This window comes from Gopherus evgoodei, chromosome 7 (assembly GCF_007399415.2).
Source record: "Gopherus evgoodei ecotype Sinaloan lineage chromosome 7, rGopEvg1_v1.p, whole genome shotgun sequence".
Lineage (NCBI taxonomy): Eukaryota > Metazoa > Chordata > Testudines > Testudinidae > Gopherus > Gopherus evgoodei.
This window is the reverse complement of record NC_044328.1, coordinates 47,045,562-47,070,651: the sequence shown is the minus strand read 5'-3', so window position 1 is coordinate 47,070,651 and position 25,090 is coordinate 47,045,562. Positions and strand designations below refer to the sequence as shown.

Below are 25,090 nucleotides of genomic sequence, written 5' to 3'. Positions count from 1 at the left end.
GGGAGAAAGTCTTTGCTGTAGCTGGGGCTTATATTGTTAACTATTTCACAACTCAATAGTTTCTTCTTAAAGGCACATTATGGGCAGCCAGTCAAAAGAATGCCAGCTGACCTCAGCTATAATAACCCTTCCTGCAAAAAAAAAAAAAAAAAAAAAAGACTCTCATAGTAACCAACATGTCACATTTTGGCTGGGGCAATTTTCCAAATGAGCTACAGAACAGGGAGCTGTGAGAGCAGTATGCTTATACTTGAAAATATAGGTGCATAATTGCACATACAAATAGGTGTCTCTAAAAGGGTGGGCCATAGTTTCTATGCAGTGCAAAGAGAACTTAGATTTTAAAGATCTTATTCAACACTGCAAATTACGCAAGTTATGATCCTTGGAAGGACAAAAACGTATGATTATAGGGATTGGAACTTATTCGTCCTAGGGTGTCTAAGCATTTTAAATTAATTTTTAGATCCAAATAACCAATTGCTTTTTTTCCCCTAATAATTTTCCCAAGTCAATTCTGCCTCCCCAAAAATCAATAATTGAGCAGGCCTCCTCAGATTTTGTGTCCCCTGCGAGTCTCCAGGGTACACAGAAAGCTGAGCTGAGTCTCCCAATTTCTCTGTCTTCATCTGGCCCCCTGCTCTTTGGTTCCTACTCTATATTCTTAAAGGAACAGCAACTCAGAAACCACTCTGCTCCCTTCTTCTCCCCCCACCTTTTCCCCTTCTGAAAAACCATTAATGGCCTGGACTATTCTGCTCCCTGTCTCTTCCCTCTCCGCCAGTCAAAGAAACAACAGTTGAGGGGGAGGGAAAAAGCCATCTTCTGATGCAAAGCTTCTCCTCAGCAGTGAGTGATGCATTAGGTTTGCCTCTGAGTGGGGGGCAGAGCACCCTGCCTACTGCCACAGTTATGGGACATGGGCTAGACTCCAGCCTGGAACTGTGCCAGCCACAGACTTTCTGCCTTTTATTTTATTGCCATTAAACTGAGGACATATCTAGCTCTTTTAAAAAGCTCACAAAGCTAGCAGTGAGTCTGTAGGATTACTCTCTGAAGGAACTTTTTATTTGAGACAAGGTGCTAATTAAGCATTTAAAATAGATATTGAAATACTCACATGCTGACATATGTGTCTAAATGCAGAAGTTGGATGGCTTATTTAAGTGCCTATCTTTGTACAAACTAGAGTCACTTATTTCAATATTAAGTTAGTCTAAGAGTTGAGACACAACCAGGGATAATCAAAAATAAATTAGACCAGACATTCATGGAAAAAAATGCTGTGAAATAGCCTGCACAATGCAGGGGATCAGACTAGGTGACCTGAGAAATATTTTCCACCCCAATTATCTGATGCTCTGATACTGCAACTACTGGGACATATTTAAAATACAAAACAAACAAAAAAAAAACGTTAGAAGGAATCAGTGCATCTTGTAGACATTCCCAGGTGAGGAAGAGGACTTAGCATACAGCTGTTGGAAAATGCCAAAATTTGAAAAGCAGCAATAAAACCAGAAGCAGGGAATACAAAGAATTTCCCCTGTCCTACTTTTCATCATACCAACTAAAGGCTTGGTAAATCCTTGCAAATGTAGATGGTCAAAATGTTGACAATATTTTAGTCCTTTTGTTTAAAATGTTTTGCTGTTTCCCAGGGATGTAAATTGACTCAGGGTGGGTTTTTTTTAAATAGATAAAATCAGAATCGAAGTGTACAAGAGAACATTAGAATGTTTTTTTCTATCAAAGCCATTACTGTGGTATCTGAAACATCTATGGCAGGCTGTAAAGTAGAATGAAAAGTGCTGCAGAGCAGAGAAAGGCAGTGAGGAATAAGCACAAGCTGTCCACATAAGTGAGACTGCTGAGAAGCTACACATGTTTAAAATTGGCCTAAAGTCAAGACTCTGTAAATCAAGAACAACAGTAAAAAGGAATGACACCTGGAGTCTCCAGAAGGGCCCTCAGCCAAGCCTAGCAATTAAACCTACATTGGCACTTTGGCAGGGTTTTTAATTTTATTTTACATACGAATCTTGCAAAGGTATTCTGACCACAGTGTTGTTGTAGCTGTGCTGGTCCCAGGATATTAGAGAGAGAACAGAAGCTGGTCCCGCTGTGTCTCTCTAAAGGTAGGCTAACACAAAATTAAGTCAACATAAGCCACCTGGAATTTATCTAGTTATGCATCTGTCTACACTCAAAATTTCCTCCTGCCAATGTAAGTGCCCTGTTATAGAGGCATAATAATACTGCCTCCCCAAAGCAGTGTTGAGCCATGGTTGATGTACAGAGGTCAACACAACATGAATGTAGACACTATGTAACTTATGTCAACCCTAACAGTCCTCCAGCCCAACACTGATTGCTCTGATTGGACTTGTCATAGAGCCTGGAAGTTCCTGCCTCTTAAAACCCAGCATTTTTTTGAAATGCCTTTTCCTGATTGCCCAGCTTGGTGAGCACATCTAGCAGGTCTCCATTGTTGTGCACAACTGCCCAGATGATCAATCATGCGACACATGCCAGATGCACTCCAGCCAGGATTGGCCAGAAATATTGGATCTCCTGGGCCTGTGGGGAGAAGCGGCTGTGCAAGCACAGCTATGGACCAGCCATAGAAACATCGGCAGCTATGAACAAATTGCAAGGGAGATGCAGGAGCATAACAGGGACCAGAAGCAGGGCCATGTGAAAGCGAAGGAACTGTGTCAGGCATTTCAAAAGGCCAAGGAGGCCAACAGTTAACCTGGTGCTGAGCCACAGCCCTGCTGCTTTTACTAAGAGACCCCGCCACCAGCACCCCACACACCACCACAGATACTTCAGGGAAGCCCAAGCCACAGACCCTTGGCCTGAACAGTGAGAACCAGGATGACGTGGGGGACATGCAACCAAGGATCAGCTATGCCAGGACCTGTTTGAGACTTCATTGCTGTCAAGTCAGTCCCAGCAGTTGAGCACGGGTGAACCCAATGCAGGAGACGGATCCTCAGGTAAGTGTGTACATTTATTTCTCATTACAGTGCTAGAAGAGGTAGTGATACAACTAAAAGAGTATTTTTATCTGCTTTTCATTCCTCTGTAGAATTAGACTAGGTGGGGTGGGGGAATGCAGAGCAGTTTGTTTATGTATGCAGGGCTGTATCTTGAAGTCTTCTGAGAGATCTCAATGAAACTTTCAAGGAGGTGCTCTGCGGTCCACTCCCAAGGGTTTCTGCGGATGGCAGCCTTTCATAGGATACTTTCCCATGCCAGTCAGTGATAATTTCGGCAGGCACCATGGCAGACTAACAGCATACAGGCCAGAGTGCCTTTGGGAAGCTGGAAGCTGCTGTGCTCTCTCTGAGTTTGTTACCCTCAGGAGTGAGAGATCACTGAAAATCACCACCGCCTGTGGAAAATAGTGCCAGTATTCAGTATCATTGCTCTATATTCATAGTTGCATGCAACCAAGGAATTTCCCTCACCCTGGCGGGCCGTATTCACCATGGCTGGTGCTGAGAGTGGCACTGTGCACAAGCAATCCCAAGCAGAGATGCCAATGAGCATGAATTGTTTAAACTTGAGGGGAGCTCTTCTAATTGCTTTTGTGTTTGGCTGTTCAAATGCAGCAGACAGCCACTTCACTCCAGCAGCAACTTTTCCCCTTTTGTTCTCAGACATTAATCAGGAGACAGCAGACAGCCATAACCATTGGGATATTTTTTCACAGAGATCCAATCCTGTGAGTAAACAATGCCAGTATGCCTTCAACATGCCAAATGCATATTCATCTGTCATTCTGCACCTGCTGAGCTATAGCTAATCTTTCCTTGGTGCTGTCAAGGTGGCCAGTGTATGACTTCATGAGCCAGAGGCAGTCTGGGTCCTCCAGGGCCACTGTTGGCATTTTATCATCACCAGTGACAAACTAAGGGTCAGGAAAGAAAGTTTCTGCTTGTAGCTTTCTGGACAGTCCTGTGTTCTTAGAGAGGCAAGCATTGTACACCTTCCCTGAACAGCCAACATTGATGTTGATGAGGTATCCCCAGTGATTCTTGCATAACCATAGAAAATAGCCATTTCTGTTGCTGTACTCTGTGGCAAGGTGATCTGATGCCAAAAGAGGGACATACGTGCCAGCTATCACTCCGCTGCAGTTCAGGAACCCCACTGCTGCAAATCCATCCACTATATCCTTCATATTGCTGAGAGTCATAGCCCTGCACAGCATGAGATGATTAATGGCCCTTCATGCTTGCATGACAATAGCTCCCAGAACAGATTTTCCAATGCCAAAATCATTTCTCACTGACTGGTAGCTATCTGGTGTCACAAGTGCTACTCTCTTTTTAATGTCCTTGTGTAACACACACACATCTTCTGGCTGTGATGTTCTGTCCCATCTAGTGGCACCAAGACCACTTAAAGAGAGAGCTAAAATTAGTCTGCTCTACGGCGTTAGTTAACAGCCAGTTAGCTTTTAGGTCATGTGGTAGAGGTTCATACACTAAGCTCCAGAGGTCCCAGGTTCAATCCTGCCCACCGATGACCTGGGTCTGTTGGTGTTACACTTGCACTGGATGGCTGGGATGAGGTTGACACAGATCTGGAAATGTGGCCTTGTGCATCCAAAAATTCTGCAGGCACTGCTCATCATCCCAAACCTGCATTATGATGCAGTCCCACTACTCAGTGCTCATTTCTCAGGCCCAGAAGTGGTGCTCCCCTATCTGAAGCTGCCCAGTGAATGCCACCAACCACCTTGAATTGGCTATGTCCCATTGCAATCTGTCCTGCAAGAAATCAGTATGGTTGACATTGATTTGGTTTTCCTTACAGCTCTCCAAATACCAGAGAATTGCACATCCACTAATTGCAATGCATATGACAATCGTGTAGAGCTCCATGCTTCTGGATGAACAGTGAGGAGGGCCACATGGGTTCGTGGGATTTCTAAAAAAGGCACGAACATTATGGGATATAGATAACATTATGGGATGGAGACAGTTGCATGCCGGGAAGTTGAGCCCTTGCTCCCAGTCACCCATGAGTGATTCATTTCTGCCCCACCATTCATTGCCAAAAACTTCCCCAAAATCAGTGCACTGGATGGTGGTGGGTTGCACACTGAGATACCTACCCATGCTGCACAACACTGTGCATCAACACAAGCTCTCCCAGTGAGCATATACAGCACCAATGCAAACAGCCAAGTATACACATGCACAAATGATGTACTATTTGGTGATGACTTTATGCTGATGTAATGTGCATCAACCAAAGTTTATAGTGCAGACATGGCCACAGGAAAGTTGCATACGGAGGGGAAGCCAGCGGCATAGGAGAGACCGCCTCAAAATACTTCCTTGCCTTTTTTTTTTTTTGCTGTAAGATGTGCTAGTGAGAATAATGTATATCTGTCTGTGTTCTCAGGTACCTGAGTAAGTAAATAATCAAGTATCAGAGGGGTAGCTGTGTTAGTCTGGATCTGTAAAAGCGGCAAAGAATCCTGTGGCACCTTATAGACTAACAGACGTTTTGGAGCATGAGCTTTCGTGGGTGAATACCCACTTCGTCAGATGCATGTAGTGGAAATTTCCAGGGGCAGGTATAGATATGCAAGCAATCTAGAGCTAATGAGATTAGTTCAATCAGGGAGGATGAGGCCCTGTTCTAGCAGTTGAGGTGTGAAAACCAAGGGAGGAGAAACTGGTTTTGTAGTTGGCAAGCCATTCACAGTCTTTGTTTAATCCTGAACTGATGGTGTCAAATTTGCAGATGAACTGAAGCTCAGCAGTTTCTCTTTGAAGTCTGGTCCTGAAGTTTTTTTGCTGCAGGATGGCCACCTTAAGGTCTGCTACAGTGTGGCCAGAGAGGTTGAAGTGTTCTCCTACAGGTTTTTGTATATTGCCATTCCTAATATCTGATTTGTGTAATCAAGTGTTGATGATACTCTAACATATGAAAGGAATGATGCCAGAACTCCACCACACTCACCAGCACCTCCTCAGATACAGTATTGCCATAAACTAAAATAATCCTTATGTTAGTTTGGTAGGTAAACTGAGGTATCCTTAGTTAAAATATGGAGTGCTGCTGACCATGTCTCCTTTTTCACTTCTCATTCTTAAACAGATTAGATAGTACTCAGGTGGGAAAAAAGTCAAAATAAATACCCCACCCCAAGTAGAGTTCTGACCCCAGAAAGGGAGAACAGCCAGACTTTCTATCAAGTCTGCTAGGGATTTGGACATTGAAATTATTTTATGTGGAAGGTGCACAGATACAATAGTGATGGGCAGCAATCTAAAACCTTGAGATAAAAGGGCCAAATCCACTAGCCTGAGTGGTTGGGCTAGAAGTGGGAAGATGGCTGCAGAGAGTACATCAACCAGTAGGCTGAGGTAGCCCTTCACACTCTTTATAGCTTTCACTGCAAGGCATAGAGACAGAGGACTCATAGTAGTGGACCTACTGCCCCTTCCCCCGTTTGTCTCTATGATACTCCCAGTTGCAGCTTGGGCATTCCCATTACTGGAAGCAAGAAGGGAGCAGAACTTTGCAGAGGGGCTGCTCCACCTTGCATGTTTCTACACCCAGATCGTTGGCCTCTACCTTGTACAGTAAAACCCCAGCAATTTTAATACCAGGAGGCCCACTTGCAAAAGCAGGATTTGCTTAAATTGTTTTTTTTAACCACTATTAAAAAAAACCCAGTGCAGAAGCTCAGCCATTTTTGAACAGTCATTGATTTTGTCTCCCTCTCAATTTATTAACAGTCCTGCTTGCTTTAGAGCCTTCCCCATCTGACGTATTTCAAGATCTCATATTCCCCTCCAGATGAAATGAGTCCCTGCATTCACTTTTAAACACTGGATCCAAAGAGTCTTCAGTTACACATACATTGGAACTACGAATATAAGACAGAAAATTGGATTTGGTGCTCCATTTTTACCTGAAAATGATAGTTGTGCACAGCCTGTTTCAAATGCTCTCTCTACCTCAACAATAATAATTGGGGAGAAAATGACAATGGGAAAAATTATTAAGCTTTAAGCTTACACACCACCTGTGCTGTGCCAGGGCATTTTATATTTTTATACTGTCACAACAGTAAGGACTAGCTATAACCATTATTAAGTACTGACAGGTATATAGTCCCTTAGGATCAGATCATAAGCCCCTTGAAGAGAATGGAAGTCTTTCCATTGATTTCAGTGGGTTTTGGATCAAGACTTTATATTGTCAATTTCTGAGGGTAGGGGCTGCCTTTCTTTGTTTTTTGTACAGAGCCAAACACCTCTGCATTTAACAAAATACTTCATGAGCATTTGCAGGAATTTAATCCTTTAGCAGAGTAGCAGCTAGGATTTCACTGCCCCGGCCCTGACATAGCAAAGCCGGTAAGCACATGCCCTTACTGGCTAAGGCTAGATTTATGTATATAATTAAGTGCTTTGCTGTACCAGGGCTTCTGGGATGTAATACAGCTGCACTCAAATTAATAGGAAAAGGATTGAACCTGTTTTTTCTCTTGGATTTATGAGTTAAGTTGGGTTTGTTTTTAATATCATTTTTGTTGTTTATTTTGCATTTTAGAATGCTGACAGAGAACAGCAAGTGTCAATAGAACAAAACCCAATAAATATAGTATTCCTTAATATCACTTGATATTTATATTACAACCGGGGGAGGGGGAGATTTTCCTGATGAGAGCGCCCAATGAAATGATGGGTAGAGGAGACAAAACCAGAAAATTTAATCCAAAATGCAGAATTCTACCTTTCAAAGACAGTATTGCTTTGCAGATTGTCACAAATTCATCACTGGCTACAGTATTCAGAAATGCAAATTATGTAGTAATTGTGATGTGGTTTAAGGCACCATTTTTAAAAAGAAAGAAGAAAATGAAAAATAAAACACAATTTCATTAATTTACAACCTAATTAAAATCCAACATTTTTTTTTCAAATAAAAAACTACCATAGCGTGCAGAATTACATTTCTGCAGTCTCCGAAGATTGAAAAACGGTCATCAAATTCTCATCCAATATGACCTTCAGGATAAACTACATAAACTGATCCAATTTAAGTCTTGTCTAAGCAGAAGAGGATTCAAGTAACATCTAGTTAGATTATAAGACCAAAAAAAACCAAACAAACTGGTCCAGTTTTAAAAAACAAAATAATTCAGTCCCTGAAAATGTAACCAGAGCGTGCATGGAGATCATAGAGAAAATCATTATTGCATTCTAGAAATTATTGGTTGTATACCTTTGTCGTTACATTCTAATATGTATTTGTTCATATAACTTCAAGCATTTGTGAGCATGGAGATAGATAGAAATAAGTATTACTTAGATTGCAAGTTCTTTGGGGCAGGGACCATTTTTCTTATGTGTTTGTACAGCACTGCACACAGGTCCATGACAGATCCTTGCTCCTAGGCACTACCTCAGCACAAATAATAACAGCACAATGAAAAAGATTGTTTCTTCACTGATAAATAATCTGAATAGTCAAGGCCAAACTATTCTGCTAAGTGAGTTGCTCTCTTGCAGAAGGACAGAAATTCTACTAATTGGTGCTCAAAATCATAGCAATGGCTAAATTGTAGTTATCTACCCCAGCCTGATGTCCTCAGGCTAATGCAGGTCCAGAAATCTAATTAAGCACCAACTTCCCTTGTTCTCAGGGTTTGTTTGTTTTTTTGGCTCTCTTACTCTCACATTGCAACAGCCTGACTAGAACCTCCCCAGTCAATTCCTTAGGAGCTGGGAACAACAGCTCCCAAATCAAAAAGTGAAAATATATAGAAAGAAATCCATGGGATGAGAAAGATGCAGCATTAGGTAAACACACATTACCTCAAAATGGGTCTGATTTTCTAAAACAATTTTACATCAGTGTCTCTCTATTGGAGTTAGTTACTTCAGTGTAACAGAATGAAGAATCAGGCCGCTTGATATCTTTAAAGACACCAGGACTGATTCTCTACTGCCTTGCATCATCTGTGATATTACACAGCTGTACAATGTGGGTGTAAAATGTTTTCTTTCTGATTTGATAGTGTCTTGTTCTCACTTTTCTCGGGTATAAATGACAACACAAGATATAAACCAGTGGGAAATAAAATAAGGACCAGAAGACTATAAGACTACATTTCACAAATGCTACAATTTCACTCCAAAATTTGAAATCTATAGTTGTACCTAGCACAGAAAGTATCCTCTGGACTCTTTTTACTTACAGCAGACATGATGAGCTCTCCACTGAGATTCTGGATTTCTGCTTTAACTTGACTGCAGATTTTAAGCTGGTGACAATAGAGCTTGATCTGTTCCAGGTAAGCCAATACATCATGTTTACATGATTGATCTGGACACTACACATTAAAAAGAATAATGAATAAAACATTTTCTACAAATTCTTAATCATTTCAATGTTCAATTATTAAGTTTAAGATTTCATCTTTTCTAAACTCTCAGCTCTCCAACATAGTGTGTTAATGTCCAAACGAGTGAACATATTTCAAAGGTGCGTTCAAAATTTAGTCCCAGACTTTTATCAGATTCATGTTCCCTTTAGGAATGTTAATTGTAATTGCTCTCCAATGTAGTCTTGCTCTCCACTGCTCTAAAGTTTGATTATTTGCTAATGTTGTGAACCTTTAAAGCTCTACAAACAAAGATGTTCACAGTAATCCCAAACTTCATTGCATTCACCCATCCTTAATTCAAGACTACTGGAATTGCCTTAGCCATAGTTCTAGCTGAGTAGCTTTCACTAGTTCATGAAATTACTACTTTCCTTCAGCACCTAAGAGGCTCTGCATTCATTTTTGCAGTGTTACTTACCATTTACTTGGCAAGCTACATGGACTAATAACAGTGGAAACCCACATTAATAGATGGTTATACTATAAGTGAGTCTAGGTTACGGCCTCTATCCTGATGCCACTCAAGGCAATGACAAAATTCCCATTGACATTGGTGGGAGAAGGAGTAGGTCATAGCTGTGAACAATATCTCATGGTCAATTCTCTATTTTTCTGGTGATGCTCATACTTTCTATGAAGTCTTCTTTTTACTCTTTCATGACTTCAGAGGAGTGATGAAGAATGCTTTGAGGTAAATCTCTCTCAGATGAACAGACTATTCACATAGTACCGGATTTTCATTTACACTAAGGCTACTATTCACTGCTATGGCAGTATAGATGGGTCTTAAAGGGGTATTGAATCCCTATACGTTGCCAGAGCAGTATGAAATAGCCTTACTGTAAAGGCCAATACAGTCTTTGAGAGATTTGTGTATAGGTTTTTTTACTGTAGATACCATGAAAATGTAGTCAGTTTCTTTTGATGGAACATTGTGTCAATACTAGTATATTTAAAAAAAAAAAAAGATACATTTCAACCAATTGTGGTAGACCTGACCTTTTGCCGTTCATGGCTAGTGCATCATACCTTTATGCTTCCTGATAGAAAATACTGATAGTGTCAGTGTCAATAGAGCATAATGCCTATCGAAATTTCTGCTGTTGAATAGAAATGACTCCTGTGCTGTCTTGCACAGTGATGCATGTTATACACAAAGATCCTTTTATATAAAATCCACAATAGGTAACACTATGAAGGAGCATCAGACTGCTTAATTCATGAAATACCTCGGGGAAAACCCTGGTCCTTTTAAAGTCACTGGTACTTTTCCTAGTGAGGCCAGGATTCACTTCACATTATTATAGAGTAGAATTTAAAATTCTATTTATGAATTAAAAAACTGCATGTTTGAGATTTAGAAAAGAAAGCCAGGAACAATCGCAAGTTTAAAAAATGAATCACTGGCTTATAAACCTGAGAGATTCAGTACTTCCTCCTAGATCTGAAAAAAAAATGGTACTGCTTTTTGGCCTTAATGCACTTTGTAATTAATGAGTTTAACACAGCTATCACAGTACAGAACAGGCAGCTTGTGTAAACATTGTTTATTTCTGTAACTGCAGTTCCTTAAAATCTGTCCCTCCAGTCATAAACAGCTGTAAGCATCAGGACTAACTGTATGGAGATGAAATATGTTGACTGGAACCATCTATTCAGTCCTCTACAGTTTTTTTGTAAAATGACCTGTGATATTTATTTCCACTTGGGCAGATCCCAGAGATGGGCGGATAGGACTTTGGTGTAATTTCTCATTGACTTCAGATAGCAGTAAAATTGAGCATATAAGTCTCCAGTGCAGAGGCAATGATATTTAAAATTCAATGTATGTTTAGATAGGATGAACAGTGAGGTGGCAAAATTTGCAGATGGCACAATATTATTAGGATAGATAAGATTAGAGAAGAATATTGTGAACTCCAGAGACATAACAAAGCTAGGAAAATGGATGGAATGATGTCAGTGTTGACCAATACACATCTGAAGGAATAATTTTAATTACTGATATATATTACTGGGATTAAAGTAACTGTAACCACTCTGAAAAAAGGCCTCGGTTTCACTGTGGACAACTCAGAAGAAAGCTCTGCTAAGTGTGCCATGGAGGGCAAATAAAAAAAATGTTACGATATATAACAGGTTAGAAAATACTACTGAGAATATTGTAATGCCATTATATGATTTGTTGTTAAGATTTCACCTTGAGTGGTGTTCTTTGCTCATCCCATCTGAAAACAATACATCAAATAGAAAGGTTCCAGAGACAGGCAACATATATGAAGAGAAGCATGGAAAACTTCCATATAAGGAGAGATTGGAAACATTAGGTCTGTTTAGTAAGAAGATGAATAGTTATGAGGTATGAAAGAGATCTATGCAATAATGAATGTCATGGAGAAGGCCATTAACCTTTTCTCATAATAGAATTAAAAATGGAGTAGCCAATGAAACTAAGGCAACACATCCAAAAGTGACAAATACTTTCCACAGCTCAAACTTGTGGAACTCATTACTAAACGATCTGACTGAGCCAAGAGCTTAACGGCATTTCAAAAATGAAGAGATATTTATATTGGTAATCTGAGTTACATTAAACAATAAAATAATACAAGGAATATAAACCCTCATGCTCAGGGATTAAGTAGCCAATTATTAACACATGTTAGAAAGAAAATTCCTTTCTGGGGAGGTTATTCTATTAGGGGTTTCCTGCACATCCCTCTGAAGCATCTAGTACAGGCCACTGTTACATACGAGACCAGATGGACCAATGGTCTGTTCTAGTATGGTAATTACTATGTTCCTAGCATTTATCATCCCAGAAAACAACTGATAGTTACCAGTTTACCTTCTCACACTGAGAATAAGTTTCAGTTAGATACAGTGGCAAATTACAAACCATTTGATTAGAGAGACAAGAATAAGAGCTCTGTGTAGCTTGAAAGCTTGTGGTTTTACCAACAGAAGTTGGTCCAGTAAAATATATTATTTCACCCCCTTGTCTCTCTAATATCCTGGGACCAACACGGCTACAACAACACTGCAAACAAAAGGGTTTGATTCTGTACCTATTGAAGTCAATGGGATCCTAAATTCAACTAGAAGATTGGCAAGGAGTGGAGCAATCTGTAATAATATCTGTAAAATCCTCAAAATGGTTTGATAAGTGATGCAATAATTGTGAATACAGTGAAACCTATATTGAAAATCAAGGTGAAAAAGTATTTCCATTAGCCGCTGGCAGAACAGTAGCACAAAAGATCAATACAAGTTATACTGCAGGAAACTTTGACCATACGTTTATTGGGTTCTGATTTTACTACTTTACCAAAGAAATAAATGTCACTTCCTTTGCACGTGAACTGAGCTTAGTGATGATTAATGCCTTGTATCACAATAGTAGTTTGAAGTATGTTCTCAGCAGCTGTATATAAGTTTTAAATATATGTTTAATGTGACATTTAACATTTCTGATTGTCTCTTATTTATCAGATAATCATTTAAAAGAATTTATTGTCAATCTTACCTTTAGGACAGTTTCTTTTATATGTGTGGCATTTGTATCTTGATGAGGAGATTTCCTATCTATTAATATAATGTTTGTCCTTAATTCTTTGATTTCTAGAGCACAACAATTATTTAAATTTGAATTTTATACAATATTGTGGGCATCTTCAATGACGACTTTAATCTCTAGCAGATTCAGTAAAAAGGAGATGTGCTAACTATGTTGCCATATGACTTTCAGGTCACAAATTAGACAAGTGATTTTAGACAAGCAGTTCAGAACAACCTTATGTTAACTAAGTTTGCTAATTATTTCTTTATGACTAATGTGTGTTTACATTATTGCTCTGTTGAGTATGTTCAGAGTTGTTAAATCTGAGTCATCTTAATAAAAATGGGTTGCAATGTGACTGAACTATGCTAATTGTACAGTACTGTCACATTTATTAAAAAAGAATAAGAGAAAAAATGTAGTTTTTTAAAGTAAGGAACCAAAGGTATTGTCAAATGGAGAACCTGTAAGATTCACTTAATGTAGTTCATGGGAAATTTTTACAGTTTCACAATTCTCAATTTTGATTCTTCAAAACTGCGTACAGCCTGAACCAAAATCATTCATTTGAAACTACTGTTCTTTATTAACTGCAAAAGGTCAAAGAGCTACAGCAATGACTCTTCATTACACAGCAATTGTTTATTTCAGCTTCTCTTTCACTTTTGAAGCTAGGTGAAGGAAATAATGTAGGGGTTTGTATGCGGAAAACCCTATCATTCACTACTGTTCTCTTAACTGCAAAGGCAGCCAGACTAATAGATTTGGGCTATGAGAGGATTGTGAATAGCAAACTGATGTGGTCCAACTAAATGACAACATTAGATGTGACAACAAATAAAAATGATTTAGTTATTCTCAGTTCAGGCTGCAGCTTCCTCAACTGCATATGATGTGGTGAATAGAAGCATAGCTGAGAGAAGTATGTGTTCATAAATTCATGCTAATAATATTTTTGAACAATTATTTGAAAATTTGTGTGCCAGAGGAGTATACAGCATTTAGAGCTTTGATGTAAAGAAAATAGTGAAGACAAATTAATGTTGTTTAGAGCTTATTTTTGGTTCAACAGAGGAAAAATCCTTTCCATACATACCTTTTGTTTTTGCTGTATAGAATTTACATCCTAATTTAATACCTAGTTTTAAGCTACATATAAAACAATAATGTTGTCAGTGAAATTATAACAAATCTGGTGGAAAAGAAAGATATTTCACTAAAGCTTAATTTTCTGTTATTAAACATCTTTACTGAAAAATAGTTTACAAGCCTTATCTTTGGATTTGATGTCCCATTTTACTCTGCAACAGATCTGTGACTGTCATTCTTAAATCTCAATGTACGATTGCTAAAGAGAATCTTGACCAAAAAAGCTCTAGTGTAGTGCAGATGGTGAAAGGATGTATATGCTGAAAGACCAAAAAGAGGGATAACTCCTCTATCTTTCTGCTTAATTGTTCCTCTGAGCACAAGTGCACAAACTAATAATATATACCTCTTGAAGTGTTTACTTAACTGGAGTCTTGAGAATAATGTGGCAGAGGACAAGAAAGATGAACAATCTGCTGCTGTTATATATGTTGTATAAATAAATAAGAGCCACATGCTACACCATGAAGAGAGGGAAAGATGGGCGGTCTGTTAGAGAGTAGAAGAGCAGAGACTCCGGGGCACGTTTGCCTGGTCATGTAAAACAGCCATAGAGTTGCTGTTGATGATCAGGATGGGGCGATACTGGGAATCAAATGCTACAGCTAGATAAGGACTAAGGACTGATTCCTCCTGTGTGGTACAGTTGCATTACACTGCATTGCTTACTGGCACAATCTAGTCCTAAAGCTTATTTCATTGGGGAATATCACCTCAGTGAAGAGGTGGCATACAGCTAATGCAAGCTCTCTGCTTACTCACCTTCCATTCTGCCAGCTCAGCAAAGAAAAGGGCACATGGCCTGGATACCTGTGAGCTATGCTGATGCTGGGCTGCCTTTTTAAGCTATCTGGGTCTGTTGTAATCCATCAAAAATTAGAGCAACCCTTATGTTGTTCTAACACATCACTTTGGGACAGTTTTGCACAGAGCAGTACCAGGATCAGGGGAATGTAATGGCAAGCTCTCTGCCACTTTTACACACATTTACTCTGTGTAACTGAGTTTTAGGATCCGGCACTAAAACTTTCCACTGGATCATCACATGGTTTGACTCCAGTCCAAACTGCATGAATTATCCTTTTTCAGCACTATGCTCTGCAGAGGGTGTCATAATAGACACCTGTTCTGGGCAGCCAACAGCACATGGTGCTGATTGCTACAAGAAGGGGAAGCAATGCTTAAAGACAGCACAGAGGAGCATCAGTCACATTCCATTTCTTAGAAACCCCTGGTCTGAACAGTCATGTTACATTCACCTAGTGTGATGTGAACTCTATCTCATTAGAATTTGAATGATATCTATTCCCTGCAAGTACCCAAACCCCTCACCGCTACTGTTTAGACAAGCAGAGGGCAAAGCTTTAACTATACAGTAGACTGTATGACTTCAACTGTTGTTGAAGACAATGGAGGGGTCTTAATAAATATGCTTTACCATGCAGCTAAAGCTTTGCATTCTGTTTAGTTTAGCAACAGGGGTTGCACTTACTTTAGAGAACCAATACACATATTCAAGGGTAGATTAAGGCAGGATCTAGAAAATCTGGGACCCAAAGATCCATGGGAGATATGGTCAGTGCCAGAGAGTGAGGGAGAAAGAATAGGAAAGGCAGATCTAGCCATGCCATTAGTATTTCTGCAAAGTGACCTTTTAGTTGGCTGGATTGAATATGGGGACGATTTAATGTTAATACACCTCTGGATCAAACCTTAAATGGCATACCTGGTTGGCAATCTGTCGTGCCAGCACATCCATCCTGGATCCAGACTCTGAAATCATCTTTGCCGCGTTAATCACATCAGATGTATTCTTCAGTGGGCCTCTACCCCTTAAAATGAAACAAAGTTAATTGCATCATATAGCATATAGGAATAGAGTACCCAGAAAAATAGGGATGGAAAAAAAACTTTTATTAAAACAACTCATTCAGAATTAAAAATCAAACCTTATTATAGGTTCAGTCAACATGATTTCATTTATGCCCCACAATCCTGTGCTTCATGGCTTCAGCCTGAAGTGGGAGCATTAGAATAGTGTCACACAATATTATTACTTTTGACCCAGTCAAAACACAAAGTATTAGAAAATTTCACAAACAAAATCACACAAACTAAAACCTTGAATATATGAGATTTCCAGTCCAAAGAGGTTGGATTACTTTCAGATAAACATACAAAAGGTGCGTACATTTATCCAAATCTCAGAATTAGAGATGAGCAAGTACATGAACAAATTTGGTGGTAATTTTCTCAAGCAAAAAAATTGAATTTGCATTCCCTGTGTTCAAATCACTTTTGCATTCACTTTCCATAAGTATTCTAGTGAGTGAGTTCAGTGGAATTGTTGCAGAAGCACTAAATTATAGGTAAAATTTGAAACAGGAAATGTGGATATTTGCTCTGGAAACTTAATTCTAAGAATTATGCTTATCCAATAAGGGAACAGAAACAATATAATATGAAATATGCTCCAGCCAAAACTCACCAATACAGCTCAAGTTTCAGATATCAAATACTTTTGGTACTTCAAAAATAATGTACAGACTGACAAACTCACAGATGATTCGAAGAACAATTTCAAATGTGAGACTCCTAAGATGCAAGGAGTTTGCAAGGAGACTGCATTTTGTTATTATTATTATCAGAGTGCCTACGAGCATCAGGACCCAGTTATATGATGTGCCGAACAAACACAGAAAAAATATATAGCCCCTGTCCCAAAATCAGCTCTTACAAATTATTTGGTCAGAACATTATGAGGGTTACTTTTCTGTGAAAAGAAGTGTAATTATAAAGGTGTCTGAGTTGCTTTTTTAAACTGGGTGACCTATGTGCAAATTGTCCAAAAAAGACAAATTAGTAATACAGTAGTACTTAAAACAGCTATTTGGCATCCATCACCAGGATATCTGATCTTTATGTTATACCTCAGCATATTTAATATTAAAATATGGATGTTTCCTTAATTTAAAATAAACTTTATCTACTATTTCATTATTCTTCACACATATATCAAAACACGAAACACAGAGTGCCTAGGTTAAATGCACCTTATCGAAACCGACTTTGCTTTTCTACTGGTTTCATAGAAACACATTTCATTTCATAGTTATCAAACATCTATAGAGAACTTAAACATGTACTTAACTAAACTTAAACATGTACTTAAACTAGCTAGGCTTCCTAAAGGCAATGCATTAAATTTTAAGGGCTGCAACACTGGACAAAGGTTACCTTAATAATTGTACTTCAAAATATAGATAATGGGAATAATATGCCAATTTGCTTACAGTTTTTAGTGTACAAATGAGCCAAACCATTGGAGTATTTTTCTTCATTTAGCCTCCAACATGCTCATGCAAAAATCATATCCAGTAAAAATACCTGCATTTTGTGGTATTAATGTGATTAATCTCTTACTTGTGTTGTTAATTAAATGTATTGTTTGGCAAAGAACTACTTATTGATCCTTGAACAAAAATCATATTTCACAAACTACAGTTCCTTATTATTCTGAACTATCAAGACTATATCTCAAGAAAGCTACAATAACATAGATTTTTGAATTATTTCCATTTGTACTACTGTACAGAAAGCAATTTTATTATTATGGAAAAACTATTTAGTGAATTGATCTAAGTTATAAATGAAAAAATGCTGTAATTCAAAGAAAAAACAGAAAACAAGCAAATGTGATCCCTCATGTAAAAGTCCCACTAATTTAAACTTTACCATAATCTTAACCTTTATTTGCCTTTCCTGAATTTTCCCTTTGTTTCATGTTTGCACAAGTGGCCATTAAAGGCTATTTCCACCCCAAAGTTTAATTGTTTCTTCATTATTTTTAGTTATAATAGGGAAACATGCAGAGGACACAATCAGGGCCAGGTAGTGGGGTCTGTACAAACACAGGAAAACATGGTGTCTCTCCTGAAGAGCTTACAAGCCAATATAAGATGAAAGAGAAAAACTGAATGTAACTAACAGTCGGCAAGGAGGGAGAGTGAGGGTAGCAGTAGTCAATGACTGTTTCTTAGGCCATGTCTATGCTACCACTTTATGTTGGCAAAACTTATGTCACTCAGGGGAGTGTGAAAAAAAACACACACACACACACCCTGAGTGACACAAGTTATGCCAGCATAAGTGGTAGTGTGCTCGGTGCTATGTCAGTGGGAGAGTTTCTCCTGCCTGTCCCGCTGACATGGCTACTGCTGTTCATTGGGGGTGGTTTAATTTTGTTAGTGGGAGAGCTCTCTCCCATCAGCATAGAGAGGCTACACGAGAGATCTTAAAGTGGCCAGCTGCTTTGGTAGAGCTGTGCCGCTGTAAGCTCTCTTGTGTAGACATAGCCTCAGTTTTCTTTGGTAACTGCTGAGGATGTAAATCTACTGCCCCTCTGATCCTAAAGAAGACTGTGTGGAAAGGTGCAGCCATAGATGTATGAACTAGAAATTTCCTTCTCTCTCACCAGTTCTCTCCTAGGATCTGACTGTCGGGAATAAAGCAGTTCCATCTCAATAAGGCCTTCACTCAGTTCTCTGCATCCTCTCACCACAAACATGGTGACTATACAAGTGAGTAGGGGAAAGGACGCAGACAACTGTCCCAACATTCTCTAAGAACTGACATATCACACTTGTGTGTATAGTGGGGGATGTTAGACATAATCCATAACCCACAACTGGATAGTGACACAAATGCTTAGGAATGGAATCCATGAATAAATAGTAACAATGCCAGAAGAAGCAGTGCAAACTGTAGTGGGAGGGCACAAAATACTTCAGGCAGCTTCTAGATAAGGAAAAAATAGCTTATTGTATATCTTCTACCTTTGGGTTTATCAAACTTCTAAAAACATAAAATCAGGTTTCATTGAACTGGGAAAACTAGATATAGTGGGCTCAGTTTTTGCCCTTTTGTGAACTCATCCATTAAACTCTTAAAAATATTAGAGGTGTTACCCCTAATCCAGGGGAAATCATCATGGTTTAATGTGAACTTCTTAGTTTTATGGAGATTGGCGAAACACCCACCTTTTATGTACTCCAATGCACATTACACTTCACATTATACTGTGCAGGTGCTGATTTGACTGGGCTCAAGATGATCTAATGCCAGAATAACTGACTCACAATGCCACCCTCACAGATTAACTACTTGACACCAGTGAATCACAGTACCTAGGAAGGAAAAGACCTTTTAAATAATCTAATCCATTCCCCAGCAAGTGCAGGACTCTAATGAGTTTTGCATTTACGAGGATTTTCTCTGTCTAGTTTTAAAGGATGTCAAATCACCTCCCTTAGAAGATTGTGTCACAGGGTAATAAATCTCACTGTCAGGAAGTTTTACCTGATCTTTAGCCCAAATTTTCTCTCTCAACTTCATTTCATTAGATCAAGTTCTTTTCTTACCCCTTCTACAAACTTAAATAAGGTTTTTCCTTTCTATGGCAAAATTCTGGCACCTTTATGCACTTTATGTAGACCTAGTAAATTCAGTGCGATTACTTGTGGAGAGAGGTACTATTCAAGGTGTTAAGGATGGCAGAATCTGATCCTTAGCATTTACACACTTCAAGTATAAAAATCTGTTCTCATATTTCCTCTTACTTATCTCTTCACCCAGCTATACATATTTATCTATCAGGCCCTGTTCCCCAAAACACTAATGTATGTACATAACTTTACACATGAGACATCCCTTTAAAGCCAATGGGACTATTTGTGTGTGTAAATGTAAACCCATGTATAATCTTTGCATGATGGGGCCCTACATCTTTTCTCAAGTCAAAAATGTAACCATTTTAGTTGTTTTGCTCTTAACTCCCTCCAGTTTGATAGCAACTTTCTAGTAATGAGCTGCCCAGAAATGAAGACAATGTTCCAGATGCAATAGCACCAGGGTGGTAAAAAGATAGATAGACTGTAATCTTCCTGTGGTATAACAATGCGAAGCCTCTGTACCGTGCAAACAGCTCCAAATGCCACTCCCTTTTTTGTTATTATATCATATAGACATATATGACCCCAGGCATCCCTGTATTCACACCTTTCATATTACTGCAATGATATTTGTACAGAATATGCTTTGTGAGGTACCACTTGAATGCTAATACCATGCTAGTTATTAATACTGTAGAATGAATTAATGTTATATATAAAGTTAAGAATTCCATCTGTATGACATTACTGGAACACATTTAATTCAAGACAGCCTAGGTAAAGGTGATAAACAGGTCTGTCCTACAGAAAATAATGTGAGTTTACCTCAGTATATATATTAGCAGTAAACAAAGCTATGGACCTGAGTCAGCAGAGGTTATCCTGCACCTGAGCTCCAGAGACAGAGAATTAACATGGCTCCTGCACCACACAGAAGACTGAGTCCTCAGCAGGCCTTCTTGATTTGTAAGATGGGAATATAAGGAGATCATCTTTATCCTTCACCTCGGGAGACAGGGGGGGACACGTACTCTGAGCTCTATAATATGTCCTGGCCAAGCTGGCCAGGAGATTGTGGATCAGAGAAATCATCTCAAATAAAAGCTGTATCTTGATATATTAAGTTTTAGACTAAGCTTGTAATCACCTCTATTCTCTACTGTTATTTGTTTTCACTTGCTAACACGTAACTCATGCTGATTTGTTAATACATTTGTTTCCCTTTGATTATAAATCACCAGCACTGTGCAAATTCAGTAAAGTGTGTGCTTCTAGGGTTGGAGTGTTTCACTGTCTCTGTAAAGGCAGAGAACCTAATACTTTCTCTGGGAGGGACTGGTCCCTGTAGTAGGAGGATTTTTGCAGTGAATTTAGGAGTGGAAGGGTCCTAAAGTCAGCATGTAAGGGGTAACCAGGTTGGGCAGAGTCCTGCTTGTGGGGCTGTTCAGGTAAAAGCTCTGGACCACAGCTACACAGTCACAAAGCACCCAGGGTTACAAGGCAGATGGTGACCAAACCCCTTAGTGGCCTGGGTGAACCCCAAAATGTCACAGTCTCCTATTCAATTTGCTGGCTTCTATCACCTCTAAGTCTCTTCTCACATTAGTGTTTTCCAGGTTTCTCCCTGGGCTTTGGATTAGGATTTTTTCTCCCTAAGTATTTTCCACATGAAATCTCATTTTTCTATTTTCTGCCCAATTTTAATCTCTCTAGGTCCCTTTGCATTATTTCTCTATCCTCAATTATCTGCAAAATGAGGCCATTTTCCCCTTACCAACTTTATTATGGCATTAACTGCAATTTACTCCTAGTGATTTCAGTGTTCACAGCCTTCCAGTTCCACTACACCATTAGGCCACCCTGCCCCACAGTGTGGGGGCAGGATTAGAAGGACAGAATGGTGGGGAGATGCTGCAGTTTAGGACAACACCACAACTTCATAGCCAACAATGCACAATGAATTCTTATTCTGACTCCTGGCATGGAAGGGCTAACATTTCTTTTTCATTTTAAAAATATGTATACTACTTGTTCACTGTTTGTTGAAAGAAGAATTTACTCACATAGGCTTTAATCCTGCAGAGATTTACGCATTGATTTCAGTGGGACTACTCAAAGTATGTCTAGTATATGTGGAGAAATGTAGGTGTAGACAAGAATTGATATGGGTCCCCACCAACATTTCCATGGGAGCTGTAGATTTGGTGAGTCACTGTTGACACAAATACAAATTTCAAAACTAATATAAAGTTTTCTCTTAAGCAGCATAATTCATTCTGAACACCTTTCTGGGTATAGGATAGATATAGATTTGGGTTTTCTTTGTTGTTTCTTCCAGTTTTTGGAATGTCACCTAAAAGTTGGCATATTTGTATCTGTGAATCCAAAATTCAATGAAAATATTATGCATGAAAAAGAGCCATACAAAGTGGCACATAGAAGATCTCTAATCATACTTTTATTTCTTAAAAAATAAATTGAATTTCTTTTTTATGGCTATGACTAATGTGAAAGATATTGACCTAAAACATACAGGAAAACAGATAAAGTTAACCCTATAAAATTTACTCAGAGAGGAGCCATGAAAATGTATTTTGGGCAGTTCTGAGCAGAAGGCATCCAATGACTTAACACTGCTTTCCAATTTTTTTCTTGTCCACTTTTCTGAGGAAAATAAGAAGTGTTGTTGACAGACAAATGAAATACCATTAGTGTCTTCATTACCACCACCTTTATGATAAGAGTGGGTGAATAGATTTTAATGCCTGGGCTGGTACATTTTCATGACAATTATTCAAGGCTGTGTTAGCAACAGAGCTGACCAGAAGATGACAATTCCATTTTGAGGTTGCAAAATTTGTTTTCAATCACCTGGAGGAGGTGGTGAAGCGAATCTAATACTCCATAACCTGGTGGTGAGGGCACTGGCCTGGGATGTAGGAGATCCAGTTTTAAGTCTGGTGTCTGCTTAATTCAGAATCATCTGGGATGAAAAAAACTTAGTTCAAAATCAGACAGAGAAGACCTGAATCTGGCTCACTTACATTGCAGGCCAGCATGCTAACATTTCAATGAGCTGTATTTAGCAATTCATTGTCCAGCTATTTTATCTATGCCAATTAATACAGCAGCTCATATATGCAAAGAGAGCCTATACCCTGACTCACATACTTTGGCTTCTTGACGCTTTCTTGAAAAAGGCAAAACAAATTACATTTTGTTATAACAGTAAAGCCATCAGGGGATGGGGGTGTTTTTAATCAGGCTCAGTCACCAATAGGCATTTAGGAGACCTCAACAGAGCTATCCTATATGACTTGTGGGGTTCGTACAGGTAAGAGAGATGTTTCTTGAGGAAAAAAACAACTACAAATCCCAAGAAGTATGTTTAGCTTAAGGCAAGAAAATGCTAAAAGAAAAAACATTCTGTCACCAATGGGTAAATGCTTTTCACAAAGTGATCACTCTGTATCTGACCTTTCAGTCCTCATCCTCAAAGGAAGTCTGCACAACATTTTCAAAAGACAAGCCTGGGGGCTTATATTCATTACTCTGGTAGACACTAAAATCATGGACTGAACAGAGATACTGGATTTATGCCTTATTACAACAATCTGTAACCCACTAACCTCCTCTTTTTTGTCCTATCAATGGATCATTGTACCTTGGATGGTCCCTTTCAATATATGCATACTACTTTTATGCTAAACAATCTGTTCCACCTTGCATTTAGCTGTGAGGCTGGGAGTACCTTTCCCAGACCTGAAGAAGAGCTCTCTGTGGCTTGAAAGCTCATCTCTCCCACCAACAGAAGATGGTCCAATAAAAGATATTACTGCACCCACCTAGTCTCTTTAATATCCTGGGACCAACACAGCTACAACGACATTGCTTATAAAAACAGCCTAGCAAGAGTCTTGATTTTTCCCTTTAAACTAAATAGGCAAAAAAGCCAAATTTATATCTTTATCTCTGTGCAGAAAATTCTTCACACACCTGTACTGTGACTGTGGGCAAAACAATATTAAAATAAAATCCAATTTAAAATAATCCATAACAATAATTAAATCCTTTAATACAACATTAGTTGATTGCGTATTGCCAAGTACTTTTAGTTAAAGCAACTTCCCTATCAATGCTATTCTCTATCAATCAGTATTATCTACCTCTTATTTTTTTTTGTCTAGGGAAGAGTCTACCATCCAGATATTACATTGTTGATTTCATATTCAGATTCTCTTATGTGGGTCAAACCTCTCTGACTCTGTTGTGCTTTTAACATAGGTACAAAATAAATAAAGATATTCTTTAGTTAAATTTGCTCTATGAGGAACTCTGTCATTTAGCTCTGTCCCTCTCTCCTCCCCCCCCCATCTGAGACCAATAGACAACTGTGGAGAACTTGGACGCTTCCAGTTAATTTTTATGACAAAAAAGTGTAATGCTGTTTCCTCTCTAACTTTGTATGGTTACCTGCTGGATGTGAAGGGGTTAATTTCTTTCTTGAAAAGAGAGCAAGCAGTGGAAGGAAGGCACAAGGCTATGAACTTTCAGGAACCATCTACCTCTGACCTGAGCTATAGAATCATGGATATTCAAAAATTGTATCAACCTTGTATGTTTTAAATGAATTGTTTGGGCTAGGGAGAAGTTACTGGACTTTCCTGGAGGAATTGAAGTCATGGGGGTGTAATTAATACAAATCAGTAGACCAGTAAAGAAGTCTGGAGACTTCTCACCTCAGCTCCCAGGCTCCATCCCTGCTAGCTGCCGCCCCTGCAAATGGGCTGCCCCAAGCAGTTGCTTGCTTTGCTGGTACCTAGAGCCGTCCCTGTGCACAATAGGTTGAAATCCTCATAGAATAAGAGATTTAGTTAATGCTCTCAGTGCAGATGTAAGAGGCATAAACTGTGATTCCCCTGGGAATAGACTCAGAGTCACTAAGGGTCACATGTTTATGTTTTTCTCTGCAACCATAAGGGTTACAACTTCTTTATTTATTTTAATGAAATCAGAGATACTTACCTAATCACATATCTTTGCAAGCTGGGACTTGAAGGAAAAAAAAACAGATATTGTGAGACACACGATAAAATAATGAGAATTGACAAAACCATGGGCCAAGGTAATGACTGGGCCAGAAACAGCACTTGGAGCTTTTCTTTTATTTTTTTCCTATTTTGTTTTTACACCACAGGGGACTCTTATAGGCCTATGAATTTCTTGCTTCTTTCGCCTTTTTTCAAATACTGTAACTGCAGTCATAATATAAATATTTAACCCACCTCCATTATAATACTCTTTATTTAGGTGTTTATACCTCAGCGAAAGCATACACTCCAGAATGAGTCATAGCATGCAAGTTTTTACTCATCATAGGCTAAGGAGCTGACACATGAAGTCAAACGTAGTTTCATACTTGGGCACATGAGAAATTGCCTCTCACCTCACATGTTATTGCTGTAGTTGTGACCAGTGGGGGGAGAGGTGTCCTAGAACTAA

General features: G+C 38.9%; 1 protein-coding gene across 1 annotated transcript in view; it reads right to left on the bottom strand.

Moving 5' to 3' along the window:
- CTNNA3 (catenin alpha 3) overlaps positions 1-25,090 on the bottom strand; it is a 987,819-nt gene that overhangs the window by 22,816 nt on the left and 939,913 nt on the right. The window contains 2 exon segments of the mRNA XM_030569668.1: positions 9,242-9,376; positions 15,865-15,970. Of these exon segments, the coding sequence (XP_030425528.1) occupies positions 9,242-9,376; positions 15,865-15,970 (241 nt within the window).